This window comes from Pongo abelii, chromosome 5, assembly GCF_028885655.2.
Source record: "Pongo abelii isolate AG06213 chromosome 5, NHGRI_mPonAbe1-v2.0_pri, whole genome shotgun sequence".
Taxonomy (NCBI): domain Eukaryota; kingdom Metazoa; phylum Chordata; class Mammalia; order Primates; family Hominidae; genus Pongo; species Pongo abelii.
The window spans coordinates 138,180,553-138,196,634 of record NC_071990.2 but is presented as its reverse complement, the minus strand read 5'-3'; the positions used below and the strand labels follow the sequence as shown (position 1 = coordinate 138,196,634).

The following is a 16,082-nucleotide window of genomic DNA, read 5'->3' as shown; positions in this document are numbered from 1 at the left end:
ATTTGCCAGGGATTATACTGAAAAGGAAGGAGAATGTGGAAGAATAGGAGTGATTTCACTTAGTGAAACAAAGCAATTGTTTGCAAATCTGACTGAGAACACCAGAATTGCTTAGGGAATTTTTTAGCAGTGTGAAATTCTTTGCTCCTGAAGATTCTGCTTTAGTGGTTCCATCTGACGGCATAGATTAATCATAATTGGTTAATGTGACTATTCACCTTGCATGAAATATTTAGATTTTCCCCATATTTGCTGTCACTCCCTTCCTCCTAAATCTTTACTGTTCTTCATAGCCTCCAAGATTAAATCTACACCCCCAGCCCCGCCCCTGCCTCCCCTGCAGAGCTCTTCCAAGGGTATCTCTTCCCATCTTTCCAGCCTTCTCAGAATATGGGTTTGCATTGTTGTTTAAAGAATTGGGGCAGTTATTGCAAGAGTAAGTGTACATATGAAAACTATTCATCCTTAAGAGTAATCAAATTTGAGCTATTCTTTTTTGTTGTAATCAATTGGCAAAGATGAGAAGAGATGAGAATAATTTATTTTTGCATGGGTACACTGTAAAAGTCACTCTCCTACACTGCTCTTGAGAATGTGAATTGGTAAAGACCTTTCTGGAAAGCAGTTTGGCATTGTGCATCAAGAGCTTTGAAATAATTCATGTTCTTTGATCCAGTTCTGTCACTGGGAAACTATCCTAAAGAAATGGTAGATAGGGAAACAAAGATCTGCAATGGTGTTCACGACACTGAACTTTATGGTAACAAAAAAATTGGAAGAAATCTAAATATCCAAAAATAGATAAGTTGTTAAGCAAAGGATCACATTTCCAAAGGATGGAATATCATTTATTCAAAATTTGGTGGTAAAATATATATAACATAAAATTTACCCTTTTAACCATTTTAAGTGTACAGTTCAGTGGCATTAAGTACATTCATATTGTTATGCAACTATCATCACCATCCATCCACAGAAAATTTTTTCATCTTGCATGACTAAAACTCTGTATCTGTTAAACAACAATTTCCCATTCTCTCCTTCCCCTGGCCCTGGGCACCACCATTACTTTCTGTCTTTCTATAAATCTCTCGGAATTTGACTACTCTAGGTACCTCATGTAAGTGGTATTATATTTGCTTTGGGTTTTGTGTATGTGTGTGGCTAGCTTATTTTGCTAAGCATAAGGCCCTCAAATCTTCCTCTGCGTTGTAGCATGTGTCTGAATTTCCTTCCTTTGTAAGGTTGAATAATAATTGTGTTATATGTATATACCATATTTTGTTTATCCATTCATCTCTTGATGGACATTTAAATAGTTTCCAACTTTTTTAGCTATTGTAAATGATGCTACTTTAAACATTGGTGTATAAATATCTCTTTAAGGTTCTACTTTTAATTATTTTAAGTATATACCCAGAAGAAAATTGTGATTTTGAAAAATGTTTAATAGTAACATGCATCATGATATTTCATCAATTAAACAGCAGATCATAAAAATAGGGTGATTCTCTTTTTTTGGAAAAAAAATATGCGTGGTAAAAGGACTGGAAAAACACAGTTAGAACTTGAGGTTCTTTCATTTTTGTTCCTGAGTTTTCTATTATAACAAGATATGTACACAAATAAGTAGTTTGAATTGGAGGGTTGTACCCCCACCAGCAGATCACAGCAGCAGGATGATTCAGCATTAGTCTCTTCACATGCTGTCCTGCTTTGTTTCTGAGTTATTTTATGAGTGTTAATTTCAGAAATATCCCTAGAGATAAAAAAAAACACCATGAAATTCTAATTTAATTACCTTTGTGTCTCATAGAAAGAATCACAACTGTTATATCACAAACAAGGAAAAATAGCAAGAACTTGACTGGAGCTCAGTGTCTTCTTTGTTGGAAAGTACATATTCCAGCTAGAAATAATCAGTTCAAGAATATTTCCTTTATTTTTTATTTCTGTTGAACGTCTCAGTGCAGATGCAAAAAGTGAAAAGTCTTTTTTTGTGAAGACTTCATCACTCACTCTATATCAAAGACTTAACTGCTTTTAAGCTAGTTTGCAATCAGGTAACAAATACAGTACTAATCATAAGGCAATTCTTGAACAAAAACCTATTGCTTTGAAAGCTCAAAAGAGAGTTTGCATCTTTTAAGTGAAATAATGAATTAAATAGTGCAGATTATTTGCCCCCTTTTGGCTGGGTGCAGTGGCTCATGCCTGTAATCCCAGCACTTTGGGAGGCCAAGGCATGTGGATCACCTGAGGTCAGGTGTTCGAGATCAGTCTGGCCAACATGGTGAAACCCCATCTCTACTAAAAATACAAAAATTACCTGGGTGTGGTGGCACATGCTGTAGTCCCAGCTACTTGGGAGGCTGAGGCAGGAGAATCGCTTGAACCTGGGAGGCGGTGGTTACAGTGAGCCGAGATTGTGCCATTGCATTCTAGCCTGGATGACAGAGCGAGACTCCATCTCAAGAAAAAAATGAAAATTATTTGCCCCCTTTCAACAATATTTAGTGCTAAAATAAAAAAAAAAATCAACAGGAGTGGAAATAACTTCGTATGGTTACTCAAAGATAGCCACTAAATTTCTCTTAAGATGTAAATGTATAGTTCCCTAAGTTTTATTTCCTTCTTAAAGTCTTATCCAATTTAGCTTCATCATTTTATTTCTCTATCTTTATAGATAGTTTTGCACTTTTAATCATTGTTTAGATTTCTTTATGTATAGATTTACATATTGTTCATATTTATGTATCCTTTTGCTAAACTGTGACATTCTCAGCATTATAAAACTCTTGTTTGGTGTGTTTTTATGGGTGCATTTCAGCAGTATTGCCATGTAAGTCTTTTTGAAATATTAGTCTTTTGTTTTATGAGATTGATCAAATATATTGTGAAAAACACCATTTTTTTCTTAGAATATATCAACATCTGTTTCTGTTGTATATAGAATACAAGTTTTATCCTTAATATAAAAGCAATACAAGCTTTATCCTTAATATAAAAGCAATATTTGTTTTTCCTGTTTAATTCAACTCCCTTTTATTAAAAACAAAAATAAAAAAACCCCAGAAAATAATGAAAAAGAACTACAAAAATTGTTAGTACAAACCCAAGGGTAGGCAGAGCCATACAAAGAAAAGGGCCTAGGCTTATGGAATCCAGTAGAACTGGGTAGAGTTCCTGCTTGACCACTTCCACACTGCAATAACTTAATATTCCTGTGCTTCGATTTCCTTGTTGGTAAGGAATTCCCCCTACTTTAAAGAGTTGTCAGAATTAGAAGTATTATGCCCGAAATGTCTCATTGAATGCCTTGTACCTAGTAGGTGCTCAGTAATCAGAGGCAGGTACTATTGATTCTTTTACCATTTGATGTTAATCACAGCTTTCTTTGATAGAGACTGTTATCTGTGCTGTTGTATTATTGTTAGAAATACACTGTCCTCATTTATAGGAAGATTAAATATTCCCACCCATGACACCAAACTTGGTTGTATGTCTTGATTGATGTGCATTCTAAGCAGAAGCGTTGAGAGCAATTTTGTGATTGTATCACGTGTACTTTTTCCTTGGCCATTTCCATGAGGAGGCTGCTCCTTCAGGCTGGATCCCAGATGGAAGACAATGTGGAGCAGAGCTGAACCATGACACAGAGTTCATGACACAGACATGTGGCATGAACAGGAGTTGCAAGCCACTGGGATTTGCAAGTTGTTTGATACTGTGACACTCTTACCCTAAAATGTCTGAGATAGCATCTTCGGTTAAAATGGATATCGCCGGGCACAGTGGCTGACGCCTGTAATCCCAGCACTTTGGGAGGCTGAGGCAGGCAGATCACGAGGTCAAGAGATCGAGACCATCCTGGTTAACACGGTGAAACCCTGTCTCTATTAAAAATGCAAAAAATTAGCCGGGTGTGGTGGTGGGCGCCTGTAGTCCCAGCTACTTGGGAGGCTGAGGCAGGAGAATGGCGTGAACCTGGGAGGCGGAGCTTGCGGTGAGCCAAGATTGTGCCACTGTACTCCAGCCTGAGCGATAGAGCAACACTCCACCTCAAAAAAAAAAAAAAAAAAAAAAGGATATCATCATTATTTTAACATCTACATTTATAAAATCAAGTTTGAGTCTTAGAAAAACCAACAAATTGAACCGGGCACAGTGGCTCATGCCTGTAATCCCAGCACTTTGGGAAGCTGAGGCGGGCAGATCACAAGGTCAGGAGTTCAAGACCAGCCTGACCAACACAGTGAAACCCTGTCTCTACTAAAAATACAAAAATTAGCCGGGCTTGGTGGCGCGCGCCCGTTATCCCAGCTACTCGGGAGGCTGAGGCAGGAGAATTGCTTGAACCCAGAAGGCGGAGGTTGCAGTGAGCTGAGATCGCACCACTGAACTCCAGCCTGGATGACAGAGCGAGACTCTGTCTCAAAAAAAAAAAAAAAAAAGAAAAAAGAAAAGAAAAATTAACAAAATGATAAAATACAGGTGAAAGTTAACACAAAGAAACTAGAGAATGTAAATATGGCAATAATAAGGATCAACATGCTTGCTATGACTAAGCTTCAAGCCAATATGCTTTTTTAGTAATAGAATGAAAAAAAAATCATATACCAATTCTTCAGAGTAAGTTAAACTCTCCCTAGCAGTAAATTAAAGGAATTTCTCATGACAGACCCTGTGTAAATAAAATCTACATAAACAACAATCAATAAAAGCTATATAAACAACATTATCAATATTTTTATTGAAGTCGTGAACTCCAATAACATTAAGATGTAACACAGTGAATAATGTAACACAGTGAAAGTGATATGCAATTCACTTAAGGTGGTCCAAGAATGTAGTTTCTAGTAATATAGTTTTATCAAGATCAGAGTTTAGATCACTAAAGGAAGTTAAAAGATTATTTGTATCTTGTATGAACTGACATATTTACCAGTTATCTCAGCCTGGTTCTTGGTAGGAAGTGGATGCATTCTTTCTTCATTTCACAAGTATTTCATAATCACCTGCAGCAGTGTGTCAGGTATTCTGATGATTCAAGTACCAGAGATTCATTGGTCAGCAAGGCTGATAAGGTTCCTGCTCTTTGAAGCTTACATTCTCTTGGAGCAGATAGACAACAAAAAGAAGAATTTCAGATTGTTATAAATTCTGTTAACAGATATGGAGCAATTCAGGGTCTCCATTTTTTCCTTGTGTCATGCTTACATGTGATTTTAAGAAATTTTTTCGTTTTACCCATGTTGTTATATTTATTGGCATAAAGTTGTTCTAAATGTCCTTTGCTTTTAATGCTCATATCATCTGTACGGATGCCCCTCTTTTTGTTTATGAGGGCTTAGCAGTAATTTTTATTTCTCTCTCTCTTTCATGAGAAGTCTGCCTAGGAGTTTATCAATTTTATTAATTTTTGTAAAGAACCACATTTTGACACTATTTTCTTTATTGCATGTTTGCTTTTTTATTTCACTGATTTCAGCTCTTGTCTTTATTATACCCTTCCTTCTACTTTGAAGATGATATGCTGTTCGTTTACTAGATGGAAGCTTGGAGCATTGATTTTCAACCTTGCTCCTTTTCCAATATCTACATTTAAAGGTATAATTTGTTCTGCATCCCAGACATTTTATCTATTAGACTTTCATTACGTTATATATAACAACATATATATATTGGTCAGTTTAAATACCTTCTAATTTTCAGTATGATTTCTTCTTTGACCTTTGGGTTATGAACTGAGTTGCCCAATTTCCAAATATATCTTTCTTTATTGTTCTGTGGTTTAATTCTATTATGGTGAGAGAACACATTTTTCATTATTTCAGTCCTTTGAAATTTGTTGAGAAGTACTTTACGGCCCAGAATATGGTACACAGTTGTTAGGTGTAGTGTTCCAGATAAGTCAGTTAGATTAACTTGGCTAGTAATGTTATTCAAATCTATATCCTCACTGATAATTTTTGTCTGTTTGATCATCACTGAGAAAGTGTTTTAAGATCTCTACCTATGATTGTAGATTTGTATATCTGCTTTTTTAGTTCTGTGCATTTTTTTCTGTATATGTTTTGAAGCCATGCTATTAGGTACATTTGGGACTATTATATTTTCCTATTGAATTTACCTCTTTATCATTATGAAACATTCCTTTTTTCTCTTATAATAATTTTATCTTAAAGTCAATTTTGTCTGATATTAATATATAATGATAACATTTATTTAATATTTGGATAGTACATCTTTATGCATCATTTCACTTTCAACCTACCTGTGTCCTAATACTTGTTAAGTATCTTTTCTATATAAAATGCTTGGGACCAGAAGTGTTTTGGATTTTTTAATATTTTTGAATTTGGGAATATTTGCATTATAATTGCCAGTTGAGCATCCCTAATCTGAAAATTGGAAATCAGAAATGCTCCAATGAGCATTTCCTTTGAGCATCATGTTGGCACTCAAAAAGTTTTGGATTTTGGAGCATTTTAGATTTCAGATTTTTTGATTAGGGTTACTCAACTTGTATTTACAGTGTGCCTTTTTAAAATGAATATAATTGCATTTTTTGCTGTTATTGTTTGAATAACAGTCTAATTTGAAAAATCTCTTATTAGGAATGATTAGATCATTCCTAATGATTAGATCATTTACATTTAATGTGGTAACTGATAGTTGGGGCTATATCAATAATATTGACTATTTGTCTTATTTATTTTTTATTTGTCTTACATGTTTTTTGTTCTTTTAGTCCTCCATTCTTGCTTTATTTTTATTAACTTACTATTACATTTTCTCCTACATTAGCACTTTAGTAATAATTTTCATATTATTCTTTGAGTATTCCCTAGAGATTACAACCTGCATCCTCGACTTTTATAGTCTACCTTACATTTTGTATTTCAGTGCTTCCTGAACAAGGAAAGAAACTTGGAGCAGTTTAAATAATCAATAGATTTCAAATAATTTTTATATTTTAGATCTAGTCACGTATTTACTCTTTCTGATGCTCTTTCTTTCTGAAGTTCAGTGCTTCCAAATGAAATCACTTTCCTTTAGTCTGAAGCACTTTTAGTATTTCTTTATAGTTCAGATCTGCTGGCAACTAGTTCCCAGTTTTTGTCTGAAAATATCTTTTTTAGACTTTTTTTTTCTTTTATTACTCTAAAGATGTCACTACATTGTATTCTGGCTTCCCTAGTTTGTATGGCAAAGTCTACTGTCAATTTTATTGCTCCTTTGAAAGTAATGTATCTTTTTTCTCTGGCTGATTTTAAAAGATTTTCCACTGTGTTTTCGGATTTTGGTAACATGTTTTGGCATTTAGACTATAATTATCTTATTTTATCCTGCTTGAGTTTTGCTGAGCTTCTTGAATCTGTGGGTTGATGTTTTCATCAGTTTTGAAATGTTTTTATCCATTATATATCACATATTTCTTGTGCTCCATATTCTTTTTCTTCTCTCTCTGGGGCTACAGTAATACATAGGTTAGACCGTTTAACTGTGTCTCCTCTGTTTCTTATGCTTTGTTGTTGTATGTGTGTGTGTTTTCTTTCTTTTTTTTTTTTCTCTATCTCTGCTTCAGTTTAGATACCTTCTATTGACATGCATTTTAGTTCACCAAAACTGTTTTTCCACTTTGTTGAATTAACTTGTAAGCCCATACATTGAATTATTGTTTTCAGGTATTGTATGTTTTGGTGCTAGATTATGTGATTTCTTTGATTCTGATTCTCTTTTGAAGTTGTTTATATCTTTTATCCATTTTATCTTTTTCTCTATATTCTTTACCATATTTGTCATAGTTATCTTAAAGTCCTTGTCTATAAACCCCAGTATCCGAATTATCTGTAGGTCAGCTTTTCTTGTCTGTGTTTGCTTTTGTTTATTGGTCACAACTTCCTGGCTCTTTGCATATCTCGTATCCCAGACATTTTGTATTAAAAAATTATTGAGACTTGGAGATGATTTTATTTTCACTCACAGAGATTCTCCTTTTCCTCTGTTAGCCAGATAGGGTAAGAAGCTGATTACTTCAACAAATGCAGTTAAGTCAGGTTGGGTCTGGGTTTTCATTTTCATTGACCTTGTCTGTTTCTGTTTTGTCACTGCTTCTTTGCTGTGACCCTCTTGAACTTTAATTGATAGGCAGGCAGATTTCTATCTTCTTATCCCTTAAATACTGTCGGAGATTTCATATCTGTCCTTGTGAGTTTTGTGTTTAGCTCTTTATTCTCCAAAATTTGGTAGATTGCTTTTTTTCTTTTTGAGATAGAGTCTTTCTCTGTTGCCCAGGGAAGAGGGCAGTGGTGTGATCTTCGCTCACTGCAACCTCCACCTCCGGGGTTCAAGTGATTCTCCTGCCTCAGCCTCCTGAGTAGCTGGGACTATGGGCACACACCACCATGCCTGGCTAATTTTTATATTTTTAGTAGAAATAGGATTTCACCATGTTGGCCAGGCTGGTCTTGAACTACTGACCTCAAGTGATCCGCCTACCTTGGCCTCCCAAAGGGCTGGGAGCCAGTGCGCCCAGCCCAAAATGTGGTAAATTTGTTAAAGGGAAGACTTTTTTCCTATGGTTGTTGTAGACTTCTTTCCCTAGTGGGACTTTTCTCCTAAACACTCAGGAGATTTCACTCTGTCATCCCAGTTCTACTCCACGCCCTAGCCTCCTGTACGACTCAGAATTCAACGAATGTCCGTGAAGAAAACAGCCACACATTTGGGGCTCCTTCAGGTTTCATTCTGTCATGCCAAACCACGCAATTATCAAGAAATCCACTAGTTTCTCTTTTTCTTGATAAAGTTTAAAATAGAGTTTCTCTGCCCATGCCAAGCCCAAGCCTAATCTCAGGGTCAGAATCAGCAAATGCCCCATGAAAGACAACAGCAATTCAGCTCATCTTGGAAGGCCACTTCCCTCTTTGGAGTTTATTTCAGTGATTTTTTTGTTGCTTCCATAGATCTCCAGTGTCCGCAAAAATGTGTTTTTGTATGTATTCTTATTTCCCCCTAGTTACTGAAGCAGGAGTAATGGCTCCCAAGTAGACAACTACATCTTACTTGGAAACACAAGTTTTCCCCCTCACATTTAATATTTGTCCACAATATAAATGGCTATGTAGGTTCCCAACATTTGTATAATATTTTATTCCATGTTATACTTTTTAGTATTATTGGAAATTTAGGGTAATTTTTCATCTTGCAACAAATGCCCTTGTAATGAAACTTCTGATTACATGTTTAATGTTTTTTCTTGGTATAAATTTGTAAATGTATAATTGTTTTGTTAAGAGGTATACATAGTTTTAAAAAATTTCTATAGTTGGCCGGGTGCAGTGGCTCACACCTGTAATCCCAGCACTTTGGGAGGCCAAGGTGGGCGGATCACCTGAGGTCTGGAGTTCGAGACCAGCCTGACTCACATGGCAAAACCCCGTCTCTACTGAAAAAAAAAAAAACAAAAAAATTAGCCGAGCATGGTGGTGCATGCCTGTAATCCGAGCTACTGAGGAGGCTGAGGCAGGAGAATCGCTTGACCCCTGGAGGCAGAGGTTCCAGTGAGCCGAGATCATGTCACTGCGCTCCAACCTAGGCAACAACAGTGAAACTCCATCTCAAAGAAACAAACAAACAAAAATTCTATAGTTTTGATATTGGCAAATTTCTGCCAAGAATACTGTACTTCTTTGTTTTTACAGTATGGGAGAATTACCACTTCCTGCAGTGGTATACTAATGATATATGCCAGGATTTTATTTCTTTTGTAATATACCTACATGCTCTTTTAATCTCCAGAAAACATTAAGACTTTTTCCTCAATACAGTACTCAATTTAGTCTCATGGATTGAGGGGAGCTCGAGAAAAATGTGAATTATTAATTTTATTGGTATTTATATTTTCATTTAAAATACAAAAATATATATTGTTTGTGGTAACAGAAAAACAGATATAAACCCAAATATTCATTTGGGTTGGTTTTGGCACATAGAAGATATTCAGCCAATATTTATTGATTCATTTCGATATGTCTTCATTTTTGCATCTTCCTTTTCATATCTTTAAGAGACATTTCATGTTCTTTGGTTTCAGGGAAAATGCCATAATGTATTTAATGAAAAATATTATGTATCTTGATATGAATTGGTAGAAAGGGAAGTGTCTACTTCTTTCTTCTCCTAAATCCTTTTTTGTTGGGACATTATACTTGCCTCTGAACAAAGACAAAGAACTTTTGAGACTTATGTTAGTCTAAGAGCTGTAAGTTGTGACTTGCCTTGATATAGTTTCGAATACCTGTAGTCTAGGTGTATATACTTTTTTCATTTTAGAATGGAAACATGTATACTTCTGGAAACATTAAAAAATGCTTTTTAATCACCTATGGTGATGCAGTGGTACCTTTTTTTCATATTCCATAGGTACATAACTATCAGAGCCAACTAGTTAAGATTCATAGTTATTTTTGCTTCCATTCAGAGATGCTTGCTCTAATTAAAGAGCAAGACGTTTAAAAAAGAGACAAGGTCCTCAATATTCAGAAAAATATATTTTTTGTTTTCATTTGATGTTTAATTTATTTTAAATGATGGAAAATTTTGAGTATATATAAAAGCCAAGAATATACACGTATTGTGCCTACAATATACACTATTGTGCCTATCACTGTGTTTACTATTCTTGTCTTTTATTTACACAGTTATGACTTAGGTGAGAATGCTTTTATCTTGGAATTGTAATGTATTTCTTCCCACATAACCTTTTTTTGGTATCATCAAATGGTCATTTGTTAGATATTTAGTTCTTATATTTTCTTCAGCATGATTTTTTTAAAAATAAAAGTTTCATTTTTCATGCATTGGCCTCAGGCAGTTCCTCTTAGTCACTAGGGCATTTATTTCATTTTTCTCATTTTACATATCCCTAAGTGAAATTATATTGAATATCATTGCCTGTTTAATGATGCATGTGAGGAAACCCTTAAATGTATCCTAGGAAGTATTACCTTGAAAATAAATATTCAAACACTGAAGTCCTTTTAAATATTGAAGTATTTTCAAAGGTTGATACTCGGTTTTATGCATATTCACAAAAGTCTTTTTATAACTCTCTGAGCCAAAATTAGTATGTAGAGACACAATCTCTGCTTTTCCTAATTTCATCCTATAATTGACAGTTTATTTCATTTTTATATCATTCTTATGGAATTGATCATTTCAGTATGTTACCTCCTCAGTGCTCTGTGTATTTTTAAGAGTTTTTAAAAACTACTTTAAAAAATATGTGCGGGGTTCTCATTTTTAAATGTTTATTGCACACAGACACACACACACACACCCTGAATGATGGCTTCCAAGTAGACGACTACATTTTACTTGGAAACACTAGTTTTCTTCTGACTTTTAACATGCTTCTACAACATAAATGACTAAATAGCTTTCTAACATTTGGAATATGTGTTATTCCATATTATACTGTATAATATTATTGGATATTTAGAGTAATTTTTCATCTTGTAACAAATGCCCTTGTAACTGAATTTTCACATTCACATATTTCTGGTAGATGGTTGAAGAGACGATTTTTTTAAAGACTAGGGTTACTAGGTAGGTTGAGGGTGAGCTAAGTGGGGGAAAGCAACAGAGCTGTGGACAAAGATAAGCAGTTTCTGAAGCGTTAAGTCCTAATAGCACAGCAGATTCTGGGGTGAAGGCCAGTGCAATATTTTTACTTGCTCAGGCATTGGAGTTATACAAACAGAAGCTATTACACACCCAGGGTTTCATGATTGAGAAAGTTAACTTGTACATTTGTGGTTTTTTATAGGTTCAAAAAGGCATTTGAATCTGAGCCAACACTACAGTCAGGAATTAATTATGCGGTCCTCCTCCTGGCAGCTGGGCACCAGTTTGAATCTTCCTTTGAGCTCCGGAAAGTTGGTAATTACAACTTGATATTTTACATGGAAATCAAGAAACTGGACCCAACTTGGTGCAAAGAAAAAGAATCATGAATAGATAAATCTTTTGCTTTCTGTCTTTTCATACTTCCCAAAGAGAAAAAAAAACTTATTATATCTCCTTGTTTGGTGTTTCATACTGTTGTACAGAATCCTGATATTAGGACATAATTCAGTTTTTAATTTATCTTACCTGTTTCTAAAAGTCCCCCTGGTTAATATTCCAGCCCAAACTAATATTGAGGATATGGGTTCTGCATTCAACCCCCAACTCCTAAATAAGGTTACTGTTTTGTGAGACATCAGAAATATTTCCTATTTTAGACTGCACTTTTGTGGTGCTTTTTTTCAAAAACCTCTGCTATTTCCTTTATCTGTTTCTCAAGCACGCCTGTCCCTATGATTTCACTGGTGTTGGGGGAAGAGCCTCCCAAAGCCCCAGGAGCAACAGGTTAAGCAAATGGTGGTCTTGGTAGGAACTAGGCTCCTCAGACCATCTTTGAATCATAGCCATCGACACAATGTGCTTTTGTCACTTTTATCTGTAGACATTATCTCATCTGCTGCCTTTCCCTGGGAATTTAAAGAACTTAGGGCATCTTAGTGAACAAATTTCAAGTGATTTTCTTGGTTTTGGCTTTGATGACATTTTTTAAAGATTCTAGATACTGGAATCCTGTCTATGGGAATCATATTTTGCTCTGTTGGGTGTCTAACGACCTCCTTTCAGAGAACCTTTCCAACTCTTTTAGGAGTTACTACAGACATAGAAATATTCAGCCTTGTTTTTCATAGGGAAAAAATAACACGTTCATCTTAGTGAAGCTATGAATTGTAGAAGAAATTTTTTCTTCAAAATTAAAAAAAAATTTTTTTAGAGACCAGGTTTCACTCTGTCACCCAGCCAAGAGTGTAGTGGTGTGATCATAGCTCACTGCAGCCTCGAATTCTTAAGCTCAGGTGATCCTCCCACTTTGGCCTCCTAAGAAGCTGGGACTGTAGGCGTGCACCACCACACCCAACTAATTTAAAAAAATTTTTTTTAAAGAGACATGGCCACACTATGTTGCCCAGGCTGGTCTTGACTCCTGGCTTCAAGTAGTTCTACCACAGCCTCCCAAAGTACTGGTATTACAGGTGTGAGCCACCACACCTGGCCCACTTTAACTGGAGAATTTCTTTTTACTTTTCTTAAAGAGAAATAAATCCTAGACTTTAAACAAAAAACAACATTATTTTGGAAGAGGTTATGTCTTTATGTAATGTTCTGGAGAATCTTTGAAGCTAAATAAGTCAGAATATTTATTTGTTTATTTTTTTAAATGCCCAGACTAAAAGAATGATAAGGTATTTATTACTGTGGGATAGCAGGGGTATTAAAGGCATAAAGGTCTGTTTGAAATAATTTTTTTTTCTTGTGAGACAGGGTCTCCCTCTGCTGCTCAGGGCACCATGGCACAATCACAGCTCACTGCAGCCTTGACCCCCGAGACTTAGGTGATCCTCCCACCTCAGCCTCCCAGGTAGCTGAGACTACAGGCATATACCACCACACCCGGATAATTTTTTTGTGTTTTTTGTAAAGATGAGGTTTTGCCATGTTGCCCAGGCTGGTTTAGATTGTGCTTTCTTAGTGCTTTTTTCAAAAACTTCTGCTATTTTATTTATTTATTTATTTTTAAGGTTGGGTCTCACTCTGTCACCCAGGCTGGAGTGCACTGGCACGATCACGGCTCACTGCAATCTCAACCTCCTGAGCTCAGGAGATTCTTCCACCTGGGCCTCCCAAGGTGCTAGGATTGCAGGTGTGAGCCACCTTGCCCAGCCTGGAATAACTCTTTTGATTGGTTCAATGAAATCAGAGAAGGTACATTGCAATTTGTGCTGTTCAGAAATTATGATTATAATAAAATTTTGTGTCTAAGACTAAATTAAAAACTCTATACTAGCCAAAATCCCTATATCAGTGTTCTAAAAATATTTTTATTGCTCCTTGTTGCTTTTTTTCATTGTTTTTATTGATAGACAATAGATATATATTTTTTCAGTATATATGTTCTATTTTGATACAGTCATGTATTTATTGTTCTGTTCTTAACTCAAGGTGAGGTTTTGTTGAAGCCTCTAAATTACTGCAGGAATTGACAGTGATTTGCATATGTAGGCAAAGCAATGACAATGGTTTGAAAATGTACTTATTCTAAATTTCATTTTGAAGGTAAATACTTATTAAGATGGTCAGAACTCTGAGGTTTGAGGAAATGTGATTAATATGTAAAAGAAACATGTTAATTTTTTTCAGGAAGAACTCACTTGTAATACATGTTAAACAAACATTTGAAAACATACAAAGTTAGTTTAAAATTTTAGAAATTGCATAACATATACAGACACTGATAAGATATGGCTTATCAGTGAATTTTTAGCTATCATGAGAACTGTTTTAGGCTTCTAAAATACTGTGATATGCATTCTAAATTGTATTGTCCTTCAATAATGAAAACATAGTTAAAACTCACTAACTTAGATTCTATTCAATTGTAAATTATGCTAATCAACATAGATTGATATAAAGTTAATTTTTATATGGTAAGAGGATTAAATGGATTTTCAAGGAAAGACAGGTTGGCTAAATAAATTAATAGTTTAATATAATAATGATGTTAATTGATAGTATATAATAAAATTGAGACAACATACTTGGCATATTTTAAAGATACACATAGTTTCGTTCTTTCTTTAAATGCTCCAATCAGCTTTTCCAGTAATTTATATCTCCCATTCCTCCTGTTGGCCTCTGCAAACATAGAAATTATTCCGAATTATCGAGTTCTTGTAATCATCGGACTTTTACTTATGAAATCCCTTCTTTAGATGCTTTTTGAAATTTTGATTTATTTATAAAGGGTAAACAATTAAAAATTAAGATGAGCACTCAATCTGAAGCTCCCTAAATATATTATCTTAAGATCTCAAATGTAAGAAATGATTCTTAACTGTCATACTGTGTTGCCCAAAGACTCTTAATTCTAGTTGTGTGTTTGTTTGTGGTTATGACTAATTGCTTCATGGATCTGAGTTTTACTTTTCCAGTTTTTGAAGAATCATTGATGCTTAAGCTATTTAGAGCTAGGATTTAAAAACACAGAGCCATGTCCTACATCTTCTTCCTATTTTCACCTTTGCAAGCCTTAAAAATAATATTCAAACTTTAGCTAAATACGAGATGATGCTTCCATCTTCTGTGGGATTTTCCAATTGTGAGACATTTTATGGGTGAGAGTCAGACTTAGAGGTTTGAGTCTCCAACAGTAATGATGATATAGTGAAAGAACACTATGTTTGGAATTCAGACAACCACTATTTAAATATCATTTTCAGTGAGCATTAAAAAATATTGAATATAAAATATATATTACTGTACACAAAAATCCATGAGTCAATAGAGATAATCAAGGAAAAGTAATCAGAACAAAATCTATCACCAACCACTGAAAAACCCCTTTGTCACCTATGGAAGTGACCAAGTATTCAGAAAATTAGAAGTTATAAGGAGAGAAGTAAGTACTTTTCCTTCCTTTTTCAGAGATACTGTAGTTCATCCCGTTGATGAAATATAGCACTTCTTAGGCTGGCGTGGTGGCTTACGCCTGTAATTCCAGCACTTTGGGAGGCCGAGGTGGGTGGATTACTTGAGGTCAGGAGTTCAAGACCAGCTTGATCAACATGGTGAATCCCTGTCTCTACTAAAATTACAAAATTAGCTGGGTGTGGTGGCATGCTTCTGTAATTCCAGGTACTTGGGAGACTGAGGCAAAAGATCGCTTGGACCCGGGAGAAGGAAGTTGCAGTGAGCCAAGATTGCGCCACTGCACTCCAGCCTGGGCGACAAGAGCGAAACTCCAGCTCAAAAAAAAAAAAAAAAAAAAAAATACAGCTCTTCTTGAGGTATGCTACATAGTAAATGTATTATTCTTCCAGAGAATGTATTCTTCAAAAGTACACTATTATAGTTAATAAAGTAATGATAAAGCTGATAATGAGAGTGATGTTGAAATAATTGATTCTGGCAAGGATCATCAATTAGAACTAAAAGTATTAAATTGAAACGCT

At 35.1% G+C, this 16,082-nt stretch overlaps 1 protein-coding gene across 5 annotated transcripts in view; it reads left to right on the top strand.

The window, feature by feature from the left end:
• Positions 1-16,082, top strand: part of MAP3K5 (mitogen-activated protein kinase kinase kinase 5) — a 235,900-nt gene that overhangs the window by 112,286 nt on the left and 107,532 nt on the right. For all 5 annotated transcript variants that reach the window (XM_054558204.1, XM_009242284.4, XM_054558203.2 and 2 more), the window contains one exon: positions 11,837-11,949. In XM_054558204.1, coding sequence (XP_054414179.1) covers positions 11,837-11,949 — 113 coding nt within the window. The remainder of the gene's footprint in view (positions 1-11,836; positions 11,950-16,082) is intronic.